Source organism: Piliocolobus tephrosceles, chromosome 3, assembly GCF_002776525.5.
Source record: "Piliocolobus tephrosceles isolate RC106 chromosome 3, ASM277652v3, whole genome shotgun sequence".
NCBI classification, from domain to species: domain Eukaryota; kingdom Metazoa; phylum Chordata; class Mammalia; order Primates; family Cercopithecidae; genus Piliocolobus; species Piliocolobus tephrosceles.
The window spans coordinates 88390689-88409624 of NC_045436.1; the positions used below are offsets into that span (position 1 = coordinate 88390689).

At 39.3% G+C, this 18936-nt stretch overlaps 1 protein-coding gene across 2 annotated transcripts in view; it reads right to left on the reverse strand.

The window, feature by feature from the left end:
• Positions 1–714: 714 nt before the first annotated feature.
• LOC111547935 overlaps positions 715–18936 on the reverse strand; it is an 89179-nt gene continuing 70957 nt past the window's right edge. Inside the window, exons 3-4 of one of the 2 annotated variants that reach the window (XR_003309597.1) lie at positions 4515–4712; positions 715–3302 (exon numbers count right to left, since the gene is read on the reverse strand). Coding sequence is in view for 1 of the 2 variants with exons in the window: in XM_023220064.2 (XP_023075832.2) it covers positions 3246–3302; positions 3990–4082 (150 nt within the window). In the remaining variant the exon portion in view is untranslated. Of the gene's footprint in view, positions 3303–3989; positions 4083–4514; positions 4713–18936 lie in introns of both variants that reach the window. The other variant, XM_023220064.2, reaches the window with a different exon arrangement.

Genomic DNA, 18936 nt, shown 5'->3' on the forward strand with positions numbered 1-18936 from the left:
GATCAGTGGGTTTATTAATCTGTTTTCCTAAGCAAGTAACTTGACAGGACTTCATTTAAAAGTGATTGTAGTGTCTGCAACTGGGCTCACCTTGGGCAGAGATCATAGGTTACTGAAGTCGACATTTTCTTATAAAGACCCCATACAAACAGGACAACAATCCAATCAAGATGGGAAAACTGGGGAATTTAACATGGCTACCATCTTCTCATTTTTGAATGACTGCAACTGTCATCTTTGCTTACAGAAGGGGAGGGAAGAAGATTAATCCACTCTCCATACTCCAGCAAGGGTGGTCTTCCTAAAATGCAAATCCTATCATGCTTATACCCTGCATGAAATCCTGGAGTATCTCTCCATTGCTCTCGGTATAAAGACCAAAAGACTCACAATAACATTCAAGATCTTCCAAGCCTTGCCTACCTTTCTAGGCCTATCCTTTGTCCCTCACACTGTAGACTCTGCCATCTGACTACTTGCTATTGAAGGAACTCACCAGTCTCCCTCTTCTTTCTTGGCCTTTAAACATGATCGTCCTTCTGCTTGGAATGCCCTTCCCATGCTCTTCAACTGGCTAAACCTTACTAGCCTTTCAGGGCACTTTAACTATTACCTCCTTTGCACTTTTCAGGAGTTCATGGCATTTTACCCACCACTTAAAAAATGTCCATCTATCTTTGACCCTAGATCAAGCATGCCTTGTGAACAGAAATTGTGTCTTAAATCCCAGTGTTTAACTCTATGGCAATATCCATCATAATACATCACGCATTTTTTTTCTCCCTAGTATTTATCCAGCTCTGGAATTATATTGTTTGATGTCTGTCTTCCCAGCCAGGGCAACCTCCCTGACAGCTTGTCTGGACCATTTATAGCACCTAGAAGAGTTTGGAGCACACAGTAGGCATTCAATAAATATTTGCTGCCGGGCACGGTGGCTCACGCCTGTAATCCCAGTACTTTGGGAGGCCAAGGCAGGTAGATCACCTGAGGTCAGGAGTTCAAGACCAGACTGGCCAACATGATAAAATCCTATCTTTACAAAAACACAAAAATTAGCTAGGCATGATGGCAAGTGCCTGTAATCCCAGGTACTTGGGAGGCTGAGGCAGAAGAATCACTTTAACCTGGGAGGCGGAAGTTGCAGTGAGCTGAGATGGTGCCATTGCACTCCACCCCAGGTGACAGAGCAAGATTCTGTCTCAATTAAAATAAATAAATAAATAAATAATTTGCTTAATTAATTGTAACTAAAAAGCCTAACACAGGATCCAGCAGTTACTTAGACTTCATCGAACCCAATGAACCACTGATGGTGAAATGCACTGCAATTTTATATACCATTAAGAAAGGTAAGAAAGGGTAGAAATGCCTCCAAAAAGCATGACATAATGCTTAATGAAACAATGACATTATAATTCTTCTTGGATATATTTTTCTATTTGGTATAAGAGACATATTTAGTCACAGATATTTATCTTATCTCTTACACATGCATAAAAAGAAAAATATAAACAAAAGTAATTGGTTCAATTTATATGTGTGAGTCTAAATGTGCTGAATTACCTTCCAAACTGAGTGGTCAGTGTCCCTGACTTTCCCACAGTACCCATCTTCTGTGCCATCTAGAGTGTTGGTGCTCACTATTTCTTAAAAGAGTACTCCACTATTATCCCTGGGAGTTTTCATCCAAGCCGCTGACACCCACTATTAGGCAAGTTTGAGGGCTAGTTCCTTATTGATTTTTGCCAAAGGTTAGATTTCAAACAATGGCCCTGATTCTTGTGCCTTCCTCAAACATAAAGGTCAGTTGACAGAAACACGAAGGGGCTCAGTTGTCCAGTTGTGCCATCAAAAAGAATAGCCAACTAGTACATCATGATTGCTTCTAGCTGAGAGTATTTGTAAGCCACCTGCAATGTTAAAACTGATCACAATTTTAGAGTTAATAAAATATGACTATGTGTCTGACATATAATCGATTCAACATAATATTAGTGGTATATGCTTAATAAGTATTGTTGAATGAGTGAGATTGACAGAGAGGAAGCACATAGAGAAATAGATCTAGGAAGTTACTCCCCAGTGCGTAAATAATTTAATATTCAAACTCTTCTCTTATTGACTGAAAAATACTATGTGCCAAGCACCAATGCTTGGTTTATTGATATACGTTATCTCATTTGATTAAATAATATATACATAATTTCCAGGTGTTATAATCAGTTCCCAAAGTGAAAAACAGATCTACTTTAGGTATTATTCTGTCTCCAGAACTCCACATTGACCTAGACTGACATCAATATCACAATGAACATTAATTTTCATAATTTTGCAATCAGAAAATATCTTGATAATCATTAAAAGATTTAGTTCAGCATAGTTTTATTGTCAAAAATATTCTATAATAATTTCAAAAGACTGGTCATTAGTGTTGTGCACATATTTTTTAATTAAAAATTTTTATTAACTTGAAATTTTCCATATGGTTTCAAAAATCAACTATTAGAGCCAGGTGCAGTGGCTCACACCTGTAATCCCAGATACTTGGGAGGCTGAGGTGGGAGGATTACTTGACCCTAGAAGTTCAAGACCAGCCAGCAACATAGTAAGACCCTGTTTCTAAATAAATAAACAACTTTTAAAGGATCACCTATTAAACTGAAATGCAAGGACCTATGTTCTGAACTCAAAGATGGGATAAATAGCTAGAAAAATTCATTTCAGTCTTGGATTTGAAAAAGACTGCAGTGGTACAAACAATCCCAAAAGGTATCTTAAAACTGTCAAAATAATTATTGAAACAAAACCAAATTTAATTATCTCTAATTTTAAAATAATGTATTAGGCATGCTGTTCAGGACAGGAATTGGGAGACTAGGTGTTACACTCCAAAGGTTAAGAATTGCTCAGTTCAGTAAAACCTCCACCCACATCAATTTAAGTGCAATTCTCATAAAAGCAGGGCTGTGTGTGTGTGTATATGTGTTTGTGTGTGTGTGTTTTACCAAAAATACCCAATTATCAAATCAGTGATATTCACAGCTCTTCTGATGATGATCTTTCAGATGATGATTTTCAGATGATGCTCTTTGCTGTTCTAAGTCATGTGTTAGTGTTCACTTCCTTTTAGCCACAAAGCCTTGGCCCCACAAGTTGCCTGGAGGCAGCTCTAACCTACATGCAGTCAAATCATCCCAGTCACATCAGTCTCCAGGGTGATTTGAAGTGTGGGTGGTTGACATCTAAGGGATAAGTGGGAGAAAGTTCTGCGGCTGGTCTGACAGTAAGGAGGCTAATTCCTGAAGGGCAGAGAAATAAAATGTCACTCACTCCTATGAGCCCCTGTGGTTTTCAGAGCAGGATCCGTTGTGTTTTCTGCTGCAGACTTAGTAGGGCAATTAGTGGAGAAGGAAATGGGTGGGAGTTCTGCAAGCTTGCCAATATGTGAATGCACCCAACAATGAAGACGAGCTTTTAGTTCCCTTCCCTGGTCACTAGTCACAATGTGTGTGGTGGTCAGGAGCTCTGTATCCATATGGTGAGAGTGATGCTTTGAGGTTTTGCTTGTTTTTTGCAATATTAGAGTGAGCAGCTGTCAATTGGATTGTCAAGCTAATACACATAGCAGCACGAAAGCCCTGCATTTATAATTAGTTCCCAGTTGAAATGGAATTATCCTTACTAATGACATGAGGGACTGTCTGATTGGGGTTCGAGATTAGAGGCATTTATTTACCTGTATAAAGGTCAATGCAGGAGAAACTTATATGATATGGTTTGGATATTTGTCCCCTCCAAATTTCATGTTGAAACATGACCTCCAATGTTGGAGGTGGGGCTTAGTAGAAGGTATTCAATCATGGGGGCACATCCCTCATGAATGACTTAGTGCCATCCTCTTGGTGATGAGTGAGTTCTTGCTCAGTTAGTTCACGTGAGATCTGGTTGTTTAAAAGAGTCTGGAGGCCAAGTGCAATGGCTCACACCTGTAACCCCAGCACTTTCAGAGGCCAAGGCAGGAGGATCACTTGAGTCCAAGAGTTCGAGACCAGCCTGGTCAACATAGTGAGATCCTGTCTCTACAAAAAATTAAAAATAAATTGGTTGGGCATGGTGGCACCTACCTGTGGTCCCAGTTACTTGGGAGGCTGAGGTGGGAGGATTGCTTGGGCCCAGGAGGTTAAGGCTGCAGTGAACCATGATTGCACCACTGCATTGCAGCCTGGGTGACAGAGTGGGACCCTGTCTCAATAAAAAAAAAAAAAAAAGTCTACTACCTCCCCCTTCTGTCCCTTGCTCCTGCTCTCACCATGTGATATGCTGGCTTCCCTTTTCACCTTCCATCATGATTGTGAGCTTCCTGAGGCACTCATCAGTAGCTGAGCCAATGTTGCTGCTATGCTTCCTGTACAGCCTGCCAAACCATGAGTGAATTAAACCCCTTTTCTTTACGAATTACCCAGCCTCAGGTATGTCTTTATAGGAATGCAAGAGGGACTAGCACACCATACCTGGGGAGAAAGAGAGAATCCATGGAATCCAGGAGAGAAAAGAAAGCCATGCTCCCAGGGAATCTCTCAGTGGCAGAATTCCAGGCTCCAGTGGCCCACGTTCACCCCGTTGCCAGGGCCAAGATCCCCAGCAGGTACAAAGGGCACAGTGACTAGAGACTCACAATATGTTTAGGGCCCATGAACAGATTTTTATTTCTTTAGAAATCAGAAGGAAAAAATAAAGTTTTAGGTCAAAGAACGTGTTTTAATATGTAATGTTAATATATTCACCTTTATTCTAACCTAATCATAAAATATACTTTTTACTTTTTTTCTAAGGAGGAAGTGCCTACCGCTCCTGAAAGTTACCATGCAGCCCTGTCTGTGGTATTAGGTTAACTGATACGATATTGCTGGCAACCAATTGTTTCAGGTCTACAAAACAGGTTTGGTCTACTTACTACATATCTCTTAGACAACCCTTTCCTAGTTTGTAGAAAGTCTCAATTCAAGCCAGGTAGAGAAGGTAATCCATTTATTTCCCTCCCTTTTTCCTTTTCCTCTCTCTCCTTTTTCTCTATTTCTTTCACCTTTTCCTTCTACGTATTTGCTGGGTGGTGGGTTCTCTCTCTCTCTCCTTTAATCTTCCCCTCTCCCCCACTCTCTCTCCTTTCTCCCCTCTCCTTCTGTCCCTATTTTCTCGGACTTTCTTATGGAACCAGAAGATCAGTCATCTATAGTCCTCTGGGCTCCCCAAAGAGGCTTGAACTGTCACAGGCACTCACTGTGCTCCTTCCACCCTCAATGCTATCTCTACCCTTTTTCTCTGAGTCATAGATGAGTTCCAGAAAAGATCAGAAAGACCAGGTGAACTCAGATCAGGGATATCCTAAAGCTCTCTGGGGTTGGGGCAGGAGACAAGGTCCACAGACAGACTAATTTATTTCTTTTCTTTTTCATTTTACAAACAGGGTCTCACCTTGTTGCGCAGACTAGAGTGCGGTAGCACAATCATAGCTCACTGTAACCTCAGACTCTTGGGCTCAAGCAATCTTCCCCACTCAGCCTCCTGAAGATCTGAGACTACAGGCTCACACGATCATGCCTGGCTTATTAAAAAAAAAATTTTTTTATCGAAACAGGGTCTCACTATGTTACCCAGGCTGGTCTTGAACTCCTGGCCTCAAGTGAGCCTCTTGTTTTGGCCTTCCAAAATGCTGGGATAACAAGCATGAGCCACTGCTCCTGGCAAGACTAATTTCCTAAATTGTTTTGATCCTCCCACACTCTTTCTCTATCTTTAGTTGCTGGGATCTGGACCTGGTAGGGAAAGTGGGGAGGAAGGAGAAAAAAATGATTCTACCTACTTGCTTATCCTTGAAAATTTTTCCCATCTTAATATTTAATACAAAGATGTTGATGTTAAATTTATTTTTTCCTTTCTGATCCCATCATTGAAAACCCCTGAAGAAATGAATGCCCCTTAGTCTAGCTACATAAATAGGAAATCACCAGATAAATAAGGTAAACAGGGAAATAAGAACCAGGACATAGAGCACATCTGATATAACTTCCCCTATCACTCTAGCACAAATACTAATTAAACCCATTAGGGCCAAACCACAGAGCTGGCTGTCATGGCAATTCTATGGATAGGGTCCTGTCCTCAAGGAACTACATTTAGTGGAGAGAAGTAACGTACATACATGATACAAGAAAATGAACATAAATGAGGAAGGAGGAAGTGCTCAGTGGGGGACTGATAGAAAAGCAGCCAGTATCCAGGCTCCCTCTTGGCAATGAAAAGAGCTTAAAAGCTATTCTGTGGTCACAGATGATGGTGGATTATCCACTCCAGTGGCCCAATGAGAAGGTTGAGTGACCTCTTAAAAATCCAGCCCAGATGTGTGGTTAAATATTCAGGCTTAAAGAAGTACTGCAGAGCCTGGAGGAAGAGGACACCTTTAGGCCAGGTGAGAAAGAAAGGAATGACTGAACTCTCATCATACAGAGCCGTGAAGGAAGAAGTAGTCAGAGACTCAATGGATTTGGTTCAGGGCTTTCATTTATCTGAAGACGTCAAAGAACCTTTGTGTTACTGGCTTTCAGAAATTCTGGGAGAAGGCCAGGCGCAGTGGTTCATGTCTGTAATTCCAGCACTTTGGGAGGCCAAGGCAGGCAGACCACCTAACGTCAGAGGTTCGAGACCAGCCTGACCAATTCGGCAAAACCCCATCTCTACTAAAAATACAAAAAAATTATCCAGGTGTGGTGGCACACAGCTGTAATCCCAGTTACTCGGGAGGCTGAGGCAGGAGAATCATTTGAACCCAGAAGGCAGAGGTTGCAGTGAGCTGAGATCATGCCATTACACTGCACTTCATCTAAAAAAAAAAAAAAAAAAAGACTCTGGGAGAAGAAAATGACGAAGGAGGCCATATTATTATCCAGCTTCTTGAGAGAGAGTAACAAAAGCAAAATGGTTAGCTTTGAATTTATAACAAGTCATTAGTGGAACAAGAACTGCAGAGGAGAAGACACAACATCCATTGTGTGCCAACTTTGTCTGGACTTCAATGATGAATTTGGAAGAGAGAGGTGGAGTTGGGGAGTGGTAAAGCATTAAATAACCAACCATGACTAACCGCTGAGTTTAGCCTGAATGAATTCATTCTGCAAACATAGCTGTCATCAAAACATAGTTTATGCAAGATTCCCAAATGTGCTGCATGTCACAACATATAACTACAAATCCATGCTTTGTCTGCAAGGTCATAATCAACTGTCTGTGGTGTAGCATTTACTATGGTTGGATAACATGGAATGGTCACCCCAGGTGATTTCAGTTTTTATGAAAGTAGAATAGGGTAAGCATTTTATTCACTGTGTTGTTGAAGGTAGATTTGTGTAGTCAACAGAGTTTTGTGGCTGCTGTTGTTTTTAATTCAAAGAACATGCTACAACAGAATACGGCTACCTTTTAGTACAAACCCAAATTTTTATTCTAGTTCTATATTCAGCTAGCTACATGAGGCATAATGACTTTATCTTAAAACGAGGCCCCTTCTAGTCTTAGAGTGCTATGATTACCCTGTTTGGTTATTGTGAATAGCCTGGTAGGCACTTTTCTCTGAGAAGATAGGGGAACAGCTGAGAAACAATGTAAGACACCATTAAATCTACTTACCACTGAAGGTAGGAAAAAAATTAATGAATTAAGTAAGGACTCTGTGTATTTCTTTTCTACTCTTTTCCTTATCCACTAATCCTAGCTTTCAAAAAAAGCAGGGGGCAGGGAATATGTAAAATCAACTACTATAAAGGGGTGAGTCATAGAATATTCAAACCTGGTACTTCTCCACTGAGCCCATACACCAAAAAAGGCATAAAGATAGAAGGTTTGACCCATGTTTGTGGTATTTTGAAAATGGGCCATGTATTTAAGAATTACCAAATTATACATATTAGCTATCTATTAGAGCTTGGTTTAGACCAGGGTTTCTCAGCCTCAGCACTACTGACATTTAAACTGTATAATTCTTTGCTGTAGGGAGTTGTGCTGTGCATTGTAGGATGTTTAGCAGAATCCCTGGACACTTCTCACTAGATGTCAATAGCAAACTGCCCCACCTTCTAATTTTGGTAATCAAAAATTTCCTCAGGCATTACCAATGTCTTCTGAGTGGTAAAGTCACCCTCCTTTAAGAACCACTGGTCTAGACAAAATGATGAAGGATATTATGATGTTATATTTTGAAGTGTCTGTCCCTGCCATCTTTCCAGCCTCCTGCCTTGGGCATTTCTTTATTCATTTCTTTAAGAGATGTTTATTAAATAACGACTACATGCCAGGCACTGTGCTAGGAGATGAGGATACAGTAGTGAAAAAGAGAATGGTCCCTAATCATGGAGTTTACAATTTCATAGGGGAGACAATGTGAAACAAATAATTCTAAATAATACAGCATACAAAACAGAAATACAGGTCACCTGCACACACAATTATAACCACTGTTTCCCCTAATCCTATTAATATTATAGTAGATGGCTTAAGAAGGAATTAGTTTACAAGAGAATGATAGTAATAGAGGGGTAGAACAACACAATTTTGAAAACTAGGATGTAGATGGAGGAACTAGAGTGCAATATTATAATGAGAAACATATACTTGATCACTGCCTCATTTTCTATCACATAGCTTAGAAAACCCTCAGAATCTCTGAAGTAATATGTGCCTTTTTGTATTCCACTGAGGTGACTAATGGCTGGGGGCTCTTAGAAAGTCTCAAGATAGGGGATAGTTGCCAGCAGAACCAATCAAGTGATAAGAGGAGCTGAAGGTTGAGTTAATCACCAGTGGTCAATTATTTAATCAATCATGTCAACATAGTGAAGCCTTTATAAAACCCCAAAGGGACAAGGTTTGGAGAGCTTCCAGGTTGCTGAACATGTAGAGGGTGGTGAACCCAGAAAGGGCATGGAAGCTCTGCACCTCTTCCTCTATATTTTGCCCTATGCATCACTTCCATCTGGTTGTTCCTGAGTTGTATCCTCTTAGAATAAATCAGCAATAGTAAGTAAAGTGTTTCCCTGAGTTCTATGAGCCATTCTAGCAAAGGATCAAGCTGAAGGAGGGGGTTATGGGAACCTCTGATCTTTAGCCAAATTGGACAGAAGTTGTGGGTAACCTGAGGAACTACTTGCAACTGATATCTGAAGTGGGGAAGGAGTCTTGTGGGACGGAACCCCTAACCTATGGGATCTTAGCTAATTCCTGATAGTGTCAGAATTGAATTGAACTGTAGAACACTCAGGTGGTGTCAGAGAATTAGTCAGTGCAGGAAAAAACTAACACATCCATTGTGTTGAGGGTTGAGAGTATAGTAGGTAAAAACAATTTATTTGGTTTTTTCCCCTATATTGATAGAGGAACCTACAACAAAACATATCGTGATGACATTTCACAACACTGGGGTCAAAGAGGTAAACCTAAAACTTCCATAGAGGAAAACAAAACAAAACAAAAGCTTGGATCACATACAAAGATATATAGATCAGAATGGTATCAGATGTCTTATCAGCAACACTTGAAGCTGGAAGATGACAGAACAATACCTTCAACGTTCTGAAGAAAAATTCTAATAATCAAGAATTCTATATCCATACAAACTATTAAATAAGTGATAAATAGAAGACATTTCAAGACATTCAAGGTCTCAAATTATTTCCTGTAAGTTGCAGCTTTATGTGGCTTCATAAAAAAGATCTCAAAACTTAGTGACTTGAAGCAGCTATGTCTTTCGATTCCAAGAATTTGAATGGAGCACAGAGGAGACAGATTGTCTCTATTTTTCAGTGTCTATTATCTCAGATGGGTGAGTTGAACAGCTTGGGGGTTGCTGAGCATTTCTCTCTTTCCACATAGCTTTTCACATGTTTAGTTTGGGCTTTCTCACAGCTGAACTGCTTCAGATTAATTGGACTTTTTACATGGTTCCAAGACTAGACAGAAATTGTGAGTCCTCTTAAAGGCTGAGACTAGAATTGACATGGTGCCATTTCTGTCATACTGTATTAGTCAAAGCAGTCACAAGCCAGTCCAAATTCAAGGGAAAGGGAAATATATACCCCTCTCAATGGGAAGAATGTCAAATAATCTGCCACTTCATATATCCCTTCTCAGGAAGCTCCCAGAAGATGCACTCTACTAAAATGGCCAAGAAAGAGGAAAACAGAAAAAGATGGCTGATTAGATGCAGCTAGTACACACCTTCTCCACAGACGGGAACCAAAATAACAAGTAATATTCACACTTTAAAAAGCTCATCTAAGAACACTGGGATTTAACAGAGATTTGAAGAGAAGCACCAAAAGCAAGTAAGAAGAGGGAATCAATGCCACTTCCTCAGCCAGGATTGGCTGAGAGCAGGGAGAAGCTCCTAGGAAAAGAATAAAAGAGAGACTCCCCATCTAGTCCCCGCAGGGTTCAATTCTCCCACCAGTTTTTACACTATTAGCTATGGGAGGATGCCTTGATCTATGTGGGCCCAAAAACTAACAGAGATCTGACTAGAGATTGAACGAGAGACATTGCTCCAGAGAATGAACTCACAAAGAGTCCCACAGGCATCTGAACTCTGCGCAGCTGCAGCTTGGTGCCATCCTGGGAGCTAAAACCCAAAAGGACCACATACTGCCCTAGAACTGCTACTGTCACTGGCACCACCAAACCAAGGAGGGAGAGGGGAGGCCAAGCACCTCCATGCACCTTAAGGACAAATCCCACCATCGCTGCTGTGGGCTGCTGCGGGGCCAAGGCAAACTGCACTCCTCATAGCTTCTTCTCTGCACTGCTCTGGCAGGCCCATGGCTGGTGCCATTCTGAGAGTCTGGCCTCTAAAGGTCTGCATCCTGTTCTAGGGCCAGGGCTAATGGTGTCACTGCCACCACAAGGCAAAGGAGAAAGGGGAGGCTGGGTGCTCCTCTGCACCCCTAGGACAAATCCCATTGTTGCTTGTGTAGGCTGCAGTGGGACCAAGGCATGATAAGCAATCTACCCACAGCTACCTGCCTATGCTGCTTCAGCTGAGAAGGACCTTGCCCTCCCCAGTGGCAAGCCCATAGCTGGTGCCATTCAGAGAATCTATCCTCCAAAGGTCTGCATAATGACTTGGGGCTGGGGATGACCCTGTCCCTGTACCACCAGGCCAAGGAAGGAGGGAGAGGGGAAGCACAGGCACTTTCATGTGCTTCGAGGACAAATCCCACCTCTGCTCCTGCAGGCTTCTATGGGACTAAGGTATGAGTAAACTGTATTCTCCAGCCACCTGCCTATACTGCTCCAGCTGAGAGAGGCCCCACCCTCCCTGTAGGCAAACCTACAGTACAGCAACTGCTGTCCACATTTCAGTATTACCCTGGTAGCCTGGGGATCACCCCCACCCCTGGCCATCACAGTCAGCACCTGAATGTATTACTGGGGGCATGAGTACAAGTCTTCTATCCTAGTATCCTCCCCCAACTACCCTCCTGAACCCAATAACACTGGTGACAGCACAAGCTGCCTTGAAGTCAAAGAACAGGCATGCTAAGTTCACTGCTGCCACCACTGAGACCTGGTGACTGGTCCATGGCATCCTACTCCCCAGCAAAACTTCACCACAGTCTCAAATAATAACCACATCTTAAGCCACTGAGTAAATCACAGATACCACTGATACTGTTTACAGCCAAAGAAGTCATACAGAAATTACAATACTGCATACTCCAAAAAGAAAAGCCAAAACGCCCTACCCAACCAACAACATTATATACACCTTCAGGAGAAAGTCCTTCCCTAAGAAAGCAATTTCAAAAAATTGGAAGAAGCAATAGTTACACCAGATACACAAATATCAATGTAAAAAAGCAAGGAAAAATGAAACCTCATAGGGAGCAAAATTATTCTCCTGCAACATATCCCAATCAAAAAGAAACTTATAGGCTGGGCTCAGGGCTCATGCCTGTAATCCCAACACTTTGGTAGGCCAAGGCCAGTGGATCATATGAGGCCAGAAATTCGAGACCAGCCTGGCCAACATGGTGAAATCCCATCTCTACTAAAAATTTAAAAAAAAAAAAAATTGCTGGGCATGGTGGCAGGCACCTGTAATTCCAGCTACTTGGGAGGCTGAGGCAGGAAGAACTGCTTGAATCTGGGAGGTAGAGGTTGCAGTGAGCCAAGATCACACCACTGCACCCCAGCCTGGGCAACAGAATGACATCTCAAAAATAAATAAATTTATAAAATTCCAGATAAAGAATTCAAAATACTGATTTTAAAGAAGTTCAGTGAGATACAAGAGAATTCTTGGAGAAGTCAGATAAACAGTTCAGAATATGAATCAGAAATTTACTAAAGACATAGACATTTTAAAAAGAACCAAACAGAAATTCTGGAAGTAAATAATTCATTGAATGAAATACAAAATACATTTAAAAACTTCATCAATTGACTAGATCAAGCAGAAGAAAGAATATCAGAAACTGAAGATGGGTCTTTTGAAATAATTCAGTAAGATAAAAATAAAGAAAACAAACATAAGGAGTAAAGCCTTTGTGATGTTTGGGACATGTAAAGAGACCAAATCTACAATTTGTTGATATCCCCAAGGGCAAATAAAAAAATGAAAGAATCAGAAAATCTATTTAACAAAATAATAGATGACAACTCCCCAAGTCTAGCAAGAGGTTTAGACATTCAGATACAGGAAATTCAGCAATCCCAGGATGACACAATACAAAAAATTCTTCTCCACAGCACATTATAGTCAGACTGTCTAATGTTAAGGATAAAGAGCAAATCCTAAAAACAGCAAATGTATCTAGTTACCTTTAAAGGAAACTCCATCAGAGCAACAGTGGATTTCTCACCAGAAAACTTAAAGGCCAGAAGAGAATGGGATGACACATTCAAAGTGCTAAAAAAAAAAAAAAAAAAAAAAAAACCTGCCAGCCAAGAATATTAGATCCAGCAAAACTACCCTTCATAAATGAAGAAGAAATAGTCTTTCCTAGACAAGCAAATGCTGAGGGAATTCATTACCACTTGACCAACTCTACAAAAATGCCCAAGGCCATCCTAAACCTGGAAGCAAAAGAATGTTATTTACCATCATGAATACGCATCAAACTGTAAAACTCATTGGTAAAACAATCACACAATGGAGGAAAGGACTCAGATGGTACCATGACAGAAACCCACCAAACTACAATGACAGACAATAACAGGAAAAAATTAACAAAGAATACGTTGAAAACCAGAAAACAATTAGTAATATGACAGGAACAAAGCCTCACATATCAATAGTAACCTTGAATGTAAATGGATCAAATTATCCAATTAAAAGATACAGAATGGTTGAATTGATATTTTTTAAATGATTCAGCTATATGCTGCTTTTGAGAAATCCATCTTACTAGTAAAGACATATAGACTGAAAGCAAAGTGATAAAAAAAGACATTCCATGCAAATGGAAACCAAAAGTGAGTAGAAGTAGCTATATCTGATAAAACAGACTTTAAATCAAGAAGAGTTAAAGAAAAGAAAGGACAAAGATGATAATTATATATTAATGAAAAGTCAATCCAGCAAGAGAATACAATAATTCTAAACATATATGCACCCAAGGCTGGAACATCCAGATTCATAAAGCAAATATTCCTATATCTAAAGAGAGAGATAGACTGTAGTACAGTAATAGTGGGGGATTTCCCAACACCCCACTCTCAGCATTACACAGCTCATCTAGACAGAAAATTGACACACAAAAAAACTGAATTTAAAGTAGGTTTTATTTAGTCATTTACAGAACATTCTATCCAACAACTGCCAAATACACATTCTGCTCATAGCACATGGAACACTCTCCAAGATAGACTATATGTTAGGCCACAAAACAAGTCTCAGAAAATTTTTAAAAATCAAGATCATATCAAGTATTTTCTCAGATCACAATAGAATAAAGTTAAAAATCAATACTAAGAGAAACTCGCAAAACTAGACAAATACAAGGACATTAAACAACATGTTTTTGAATGACCATGGAGCCAATGAGGAAATTAAAACAGAAATCAAAAAATTTCTTGAAAAAATGAAAATAAAACATACCAAAACCTGTGGAATACAGCAAAAGCAGTGCTAACAGGGAAGTTTATAGGAATAAATGCTTACACCAAAAAAGCAGAAAAATTACAAGTGAGCATTCTAATAATGCACCTTGAGGAATTAGAAAAGCAAGAACAAATTAAATCAAAAATTAGCAGAGGAAAAGAAATAATAAAGATTGGAACAGAACTAAATGAAATAGAGACTTAAAAAAATACTAAAGATCAACAAAATGAAATGTTGGTTCTTCAAAAAGATAAACAATATTGATAAACCACTAGCTAGACTAACCAAGAAGAAAGAAGATCCAAATAAACAAAATCAGAAATGAAAAGGGAAACATTACAATTGACATCACAGAAATACAAAAGATCATCATAGACTATGATGAATAATTATAAACTGACAAACTGGAAAACCTAAAGATATAGATAAATTCCTGAAAACATGCAACCTACCCAGATTGAATCATGAAGAAATAAAACACCTCAACAAACCAATAATGGGTAGTAAGATTGATTGAGTAAGACAACAACAACAAAAAGCCCAGGACCAGATAGATTCACAGCTGAATTCTACCAAATGTACAAAGCACTAATATGAATCTTCTTGAAGTTATTTCAAAAAATCAGAGAGGAGGGAATTCTTCCTAACTCATCTGCGAGGTCAGCATCACTCTAATATCAAAACCACAAGGAGACAACAAAAAAGAAAACTACAGGCCAATATCTCTGATGAACATAGACACAAAAATCCTCAACAAAATACTAGCAAACCAAATCCAATAGCACATCAAAAAGATAATACCCCTGGGCCTGAAAGCGTGTATTATCTTTTTGATGTGCTGTTGGATTTGCTATGGGATTATCACATTTGTAACCCCAGCACTTTCGGAGGCCAAGGTGAGGTGGTAGGATTACTTGAGCCCAGGAGTTCAAGACCAGTCTGGGCAACATAGTGAGACCCCATCTCTACAAAAAATACAAAAATTAGTCAGGTGTGTTGGCATCCACCTGTAGTCCCAGCTATTCAGGAGGCTGACGTGGGAGGATTGCTGGAGCCCAGGAGGTTGAGGCTGCAATAAACTAAGATCACACCACTGCACTCCAGCCTGTGTAACATAAGGAGATCCTGTCTCAAACAAACAAACAAACAAATAAAAAACAAAAGATAATATACCATGATCAAGTGAGATTTATACCAAGGATACAAGAAAGGTTCAACATATACAAGTCAGTAAACATGATATATCATGTCAAAAGAATGAAGAACAAAAACCACATAATCATCTCAATAGCTCAGAAAAATCATTTGATACAATTCAACATGGCTGCATGATTTAAAAAAAACCTCTCAAGAAACTATGTATAGAAGGAACATACCACAAAATAAGAAAGGCCACATGCAACAAACCCACGACTAACATCCTACTGAATGTGGAAAAGTTGAAGGCCTTTCCTCTAAGAACTAGAACAAGACAAGGATGCTCACTTTCACCACTCTTATTCAACACAGTGCCAGAAGTCCTAGCCAGAGCAATCAGACAAGTGAAAAAATAAATAAATAGCGTCCAAAATGGAAAACAGGAAGTTAAATTGTCCTTCTTTGCTACTGATATGATATACCTAGAAAAACCTAGACTACACACACACACACACACACAAACACATACACACACACACACACACACACACACCCCTCTTAGATTTGATTAATGAATTCAGTAAAGCTGCGGGATGCAAAATCAATGCCCGAAAATCAGTGGTATTTCTATAAATCAATAACAATCTAGCCAAGAAAAAAATCAAGAAGGCATTCCCATTTACAATAGCTACAAAAAACATACAAAGAAACAAAAACCTAGGAATATATTTAACCAAAGAGGTGAAAGCTCTCTACAAGGAAAACTACAAAACACTGATGAAAGAAATTGAAGATAATACAAACAAATGGAAAAACATCTCAAGCTCATGGATCAGAATTAAAATTGTTAAAATGGCCATATGGACCAAAGCAATCTACAGATTCAATGCAATTTTAATGAAAACATCACATTATTTTTCACAGAACTAGAAAAAAAACCCTAAAATGCATGTGGAATCAAAAAAGAACCCAAGAGCCAAAGCAATCCTGAGCAAAATGAACAAAGTTGGAAGCATCATATTGCCTGACTTCAAAATATATCACAAGGCTATAATACCCCAAACAGCATCATACTGGTATAAAAATAGGCATATAGACCGATGGAACAGAACAGAGAACCCAAAAATAAGGTCACATACTTACAGTCAACTGATGTTTGACAAAGACACCAAGAACTCATATTGGAGAAACGACAATCTCTTAAATAAATGGTGCTGGAAAAATAGGATAGCCACATTCAGAAGAATGAAACTGGACCCCTATTTCTCATCATATACAAAAGTCAACTTGAAGTTGATTAAAGACTTAAACACAAGCTCTAAAACTGTAAAAATACTAGAAGAAAACCTAGGGAAAACTCTCCTGGGCATTGGTCTAGGCAAAGAATGTATGATGAAGACTTCAAAAGCATAGATAACAGAAATAAAAACAGACAAATGAGACTTAATTAAGCAAGAAAAAAGCTTCTGCACAAAAAAGAAATAATTAACAAAGTGAAGAGACACCCTGTTGCATTGAAGAGAACATTTGCAAACTTCATCCAACAGGGGACTAATATGCAGAATACACAAGGAACTCAAACAAATCAACAGGAAAAAAAGGCAAGAAATAATTCCATTAAAAAGTGGGGGAGGCTGGGTGCAGTGGCTTACACCTGTAATTGCAGCATCTTGGGAGGCCAAGGTAGGCAGATCATGAGGTCAAGAGATCGAGACCATCCTGGCCAACACAGTGAAATCCCGTCTCTACTAAAAATACAAAAACTAGCTGGGCGTGGTGGTGCGCACCTGTAGTCCCAGCTACTCGGGAGGCTGAGGCAGGATAATCGCTTGAACCAGAGAGGCAGAAATTGCAGCGATCTGAGATCGTGACACTGTACTTCAGCCTGAGTACAGCCTGAGACAGAGCGAGACTCAATCTCAAAAAAAAAGTGGGGGAAAGCACATGAATAGATATTTCTCAAAAGACAACATACGAATGACCAACAGGTATATGAAAAAATGCTCAAATGCTCAACATCACTAATCTATCAGAGAAATGCAAATCAAAACCACAATGAGACATCATCTCACCCCAGTCAGAATGGCTATTATAAAAAGACAAAAAAATAATGGATGTTGATGAGGATGTGGAGAAAAGGGAACTTGTTACTCTGTTCTTGGGAATGTAAACTGGTGCAGCCACTAAGAAAAACAGTATGGAGATTTCTCAAAAAACTAAAAACAGAATTCAATCCAGCAGCCCCACTACCAAGTAGCTATCCAAATGAAATCAATAGATCAAAGGGATAAAGGGATACAAAGCATTTGCATTTTTATTGCAGCACTATTCACAATAGCAAATATATGAAACAAACCTAAATACCCATCAATGGATGAATGGGTAAAGAAAATGTGGTAAATATACACAATGAAATACCATTTGGCCATAAAAAAGAATGAAATCATATCATTTGCAGCAACATGAAAGGTCATCATATTAAGTGAAATAAGCCAGGCATAAAAAAATAAATATTGTAGGTACTTATTTACATGTGGAAGCTAAAACACTTGATCACCTGGAGGTAGAGTGGAAAGAGATAATGGAGATTGGGAAAGGCGAGTGGGGGAAGGAGAAAGAATGAAAAGAAATAGGTTAAAGGGTACAAACATGCAGTTAGATAGAAGAGATAAAAGCAATGTTTGATAGCAGAGTAGGGTGACTATAGTTAACAAAAAATGTGTTGTACTCAGGTGATAGACAACCTAAATACCCCGACTTAATCACTGTGCATTACACACATGTAACAAAATTTCACATGTACCCCAAAAATTTGTTTAAAAAATTAAAAAGAAGATGACAGGGGAACTAAATAGGGAAATCCTACATAAGAAAAAGGCAAAAAGAATCACCAAAATGCAATGTGAAAGAGATATCAGGATTATAACTGTGAAGCAGCTCTAAAGAACAGAGATCAAGGAATAGATAGATGTCTATGATTTTAAAAATAATAATAAACTTGCTTAACTAATTAATGTATCAGAACTTAGTGAGAAGAGACGATCTATACTGTGGGGAATTGGGGGAGTATTAATGATAATTTAAAAGTTAAAAAGAGGTGCTTAGAATCAATACATTGAAGAGAAAATTGGCACTAGACACTTGTTAAAAATGGCAAGGAAGACTTTACTCAAGACTATTGCAATAAAGGAGAGAAATTGAATTCAATTCTAAATACAACAGGGATAACAACCTATGTGACAAGAGTGAGACCCTACCTCAAAAATCAACCAATAAATAAATACAACAGAGATAAGTGGGAATATATCCAAGGGGCATGATGAGGGAGTCACTGGATAGAAACATACTAAAGAGGGACTTGGTTAAGTATCAAGGACATTAGGGGAGACGAACTTGATTAGACATCAAGGGTATGGAGGAGAGCTTGGTTAGATATCAAAGGTGGTGGGATTCTCTATAAAGTGGCTAAGCAGTATCCAATGATAAAACTAGACTGGGAAAGCCAAAGATTGGGCCAAAGATAAAGTCTAGTCAAAAGGAGGGCTCAGAGGAGCCTGACTACATTTGCTCAATAAGGGAGTCTTTGTCAAATGAGCTCTTTCTTTCTTTCTTTCTTTCTTTCTTTCTTTCTTTCTTTCTTTCTTTCTTTC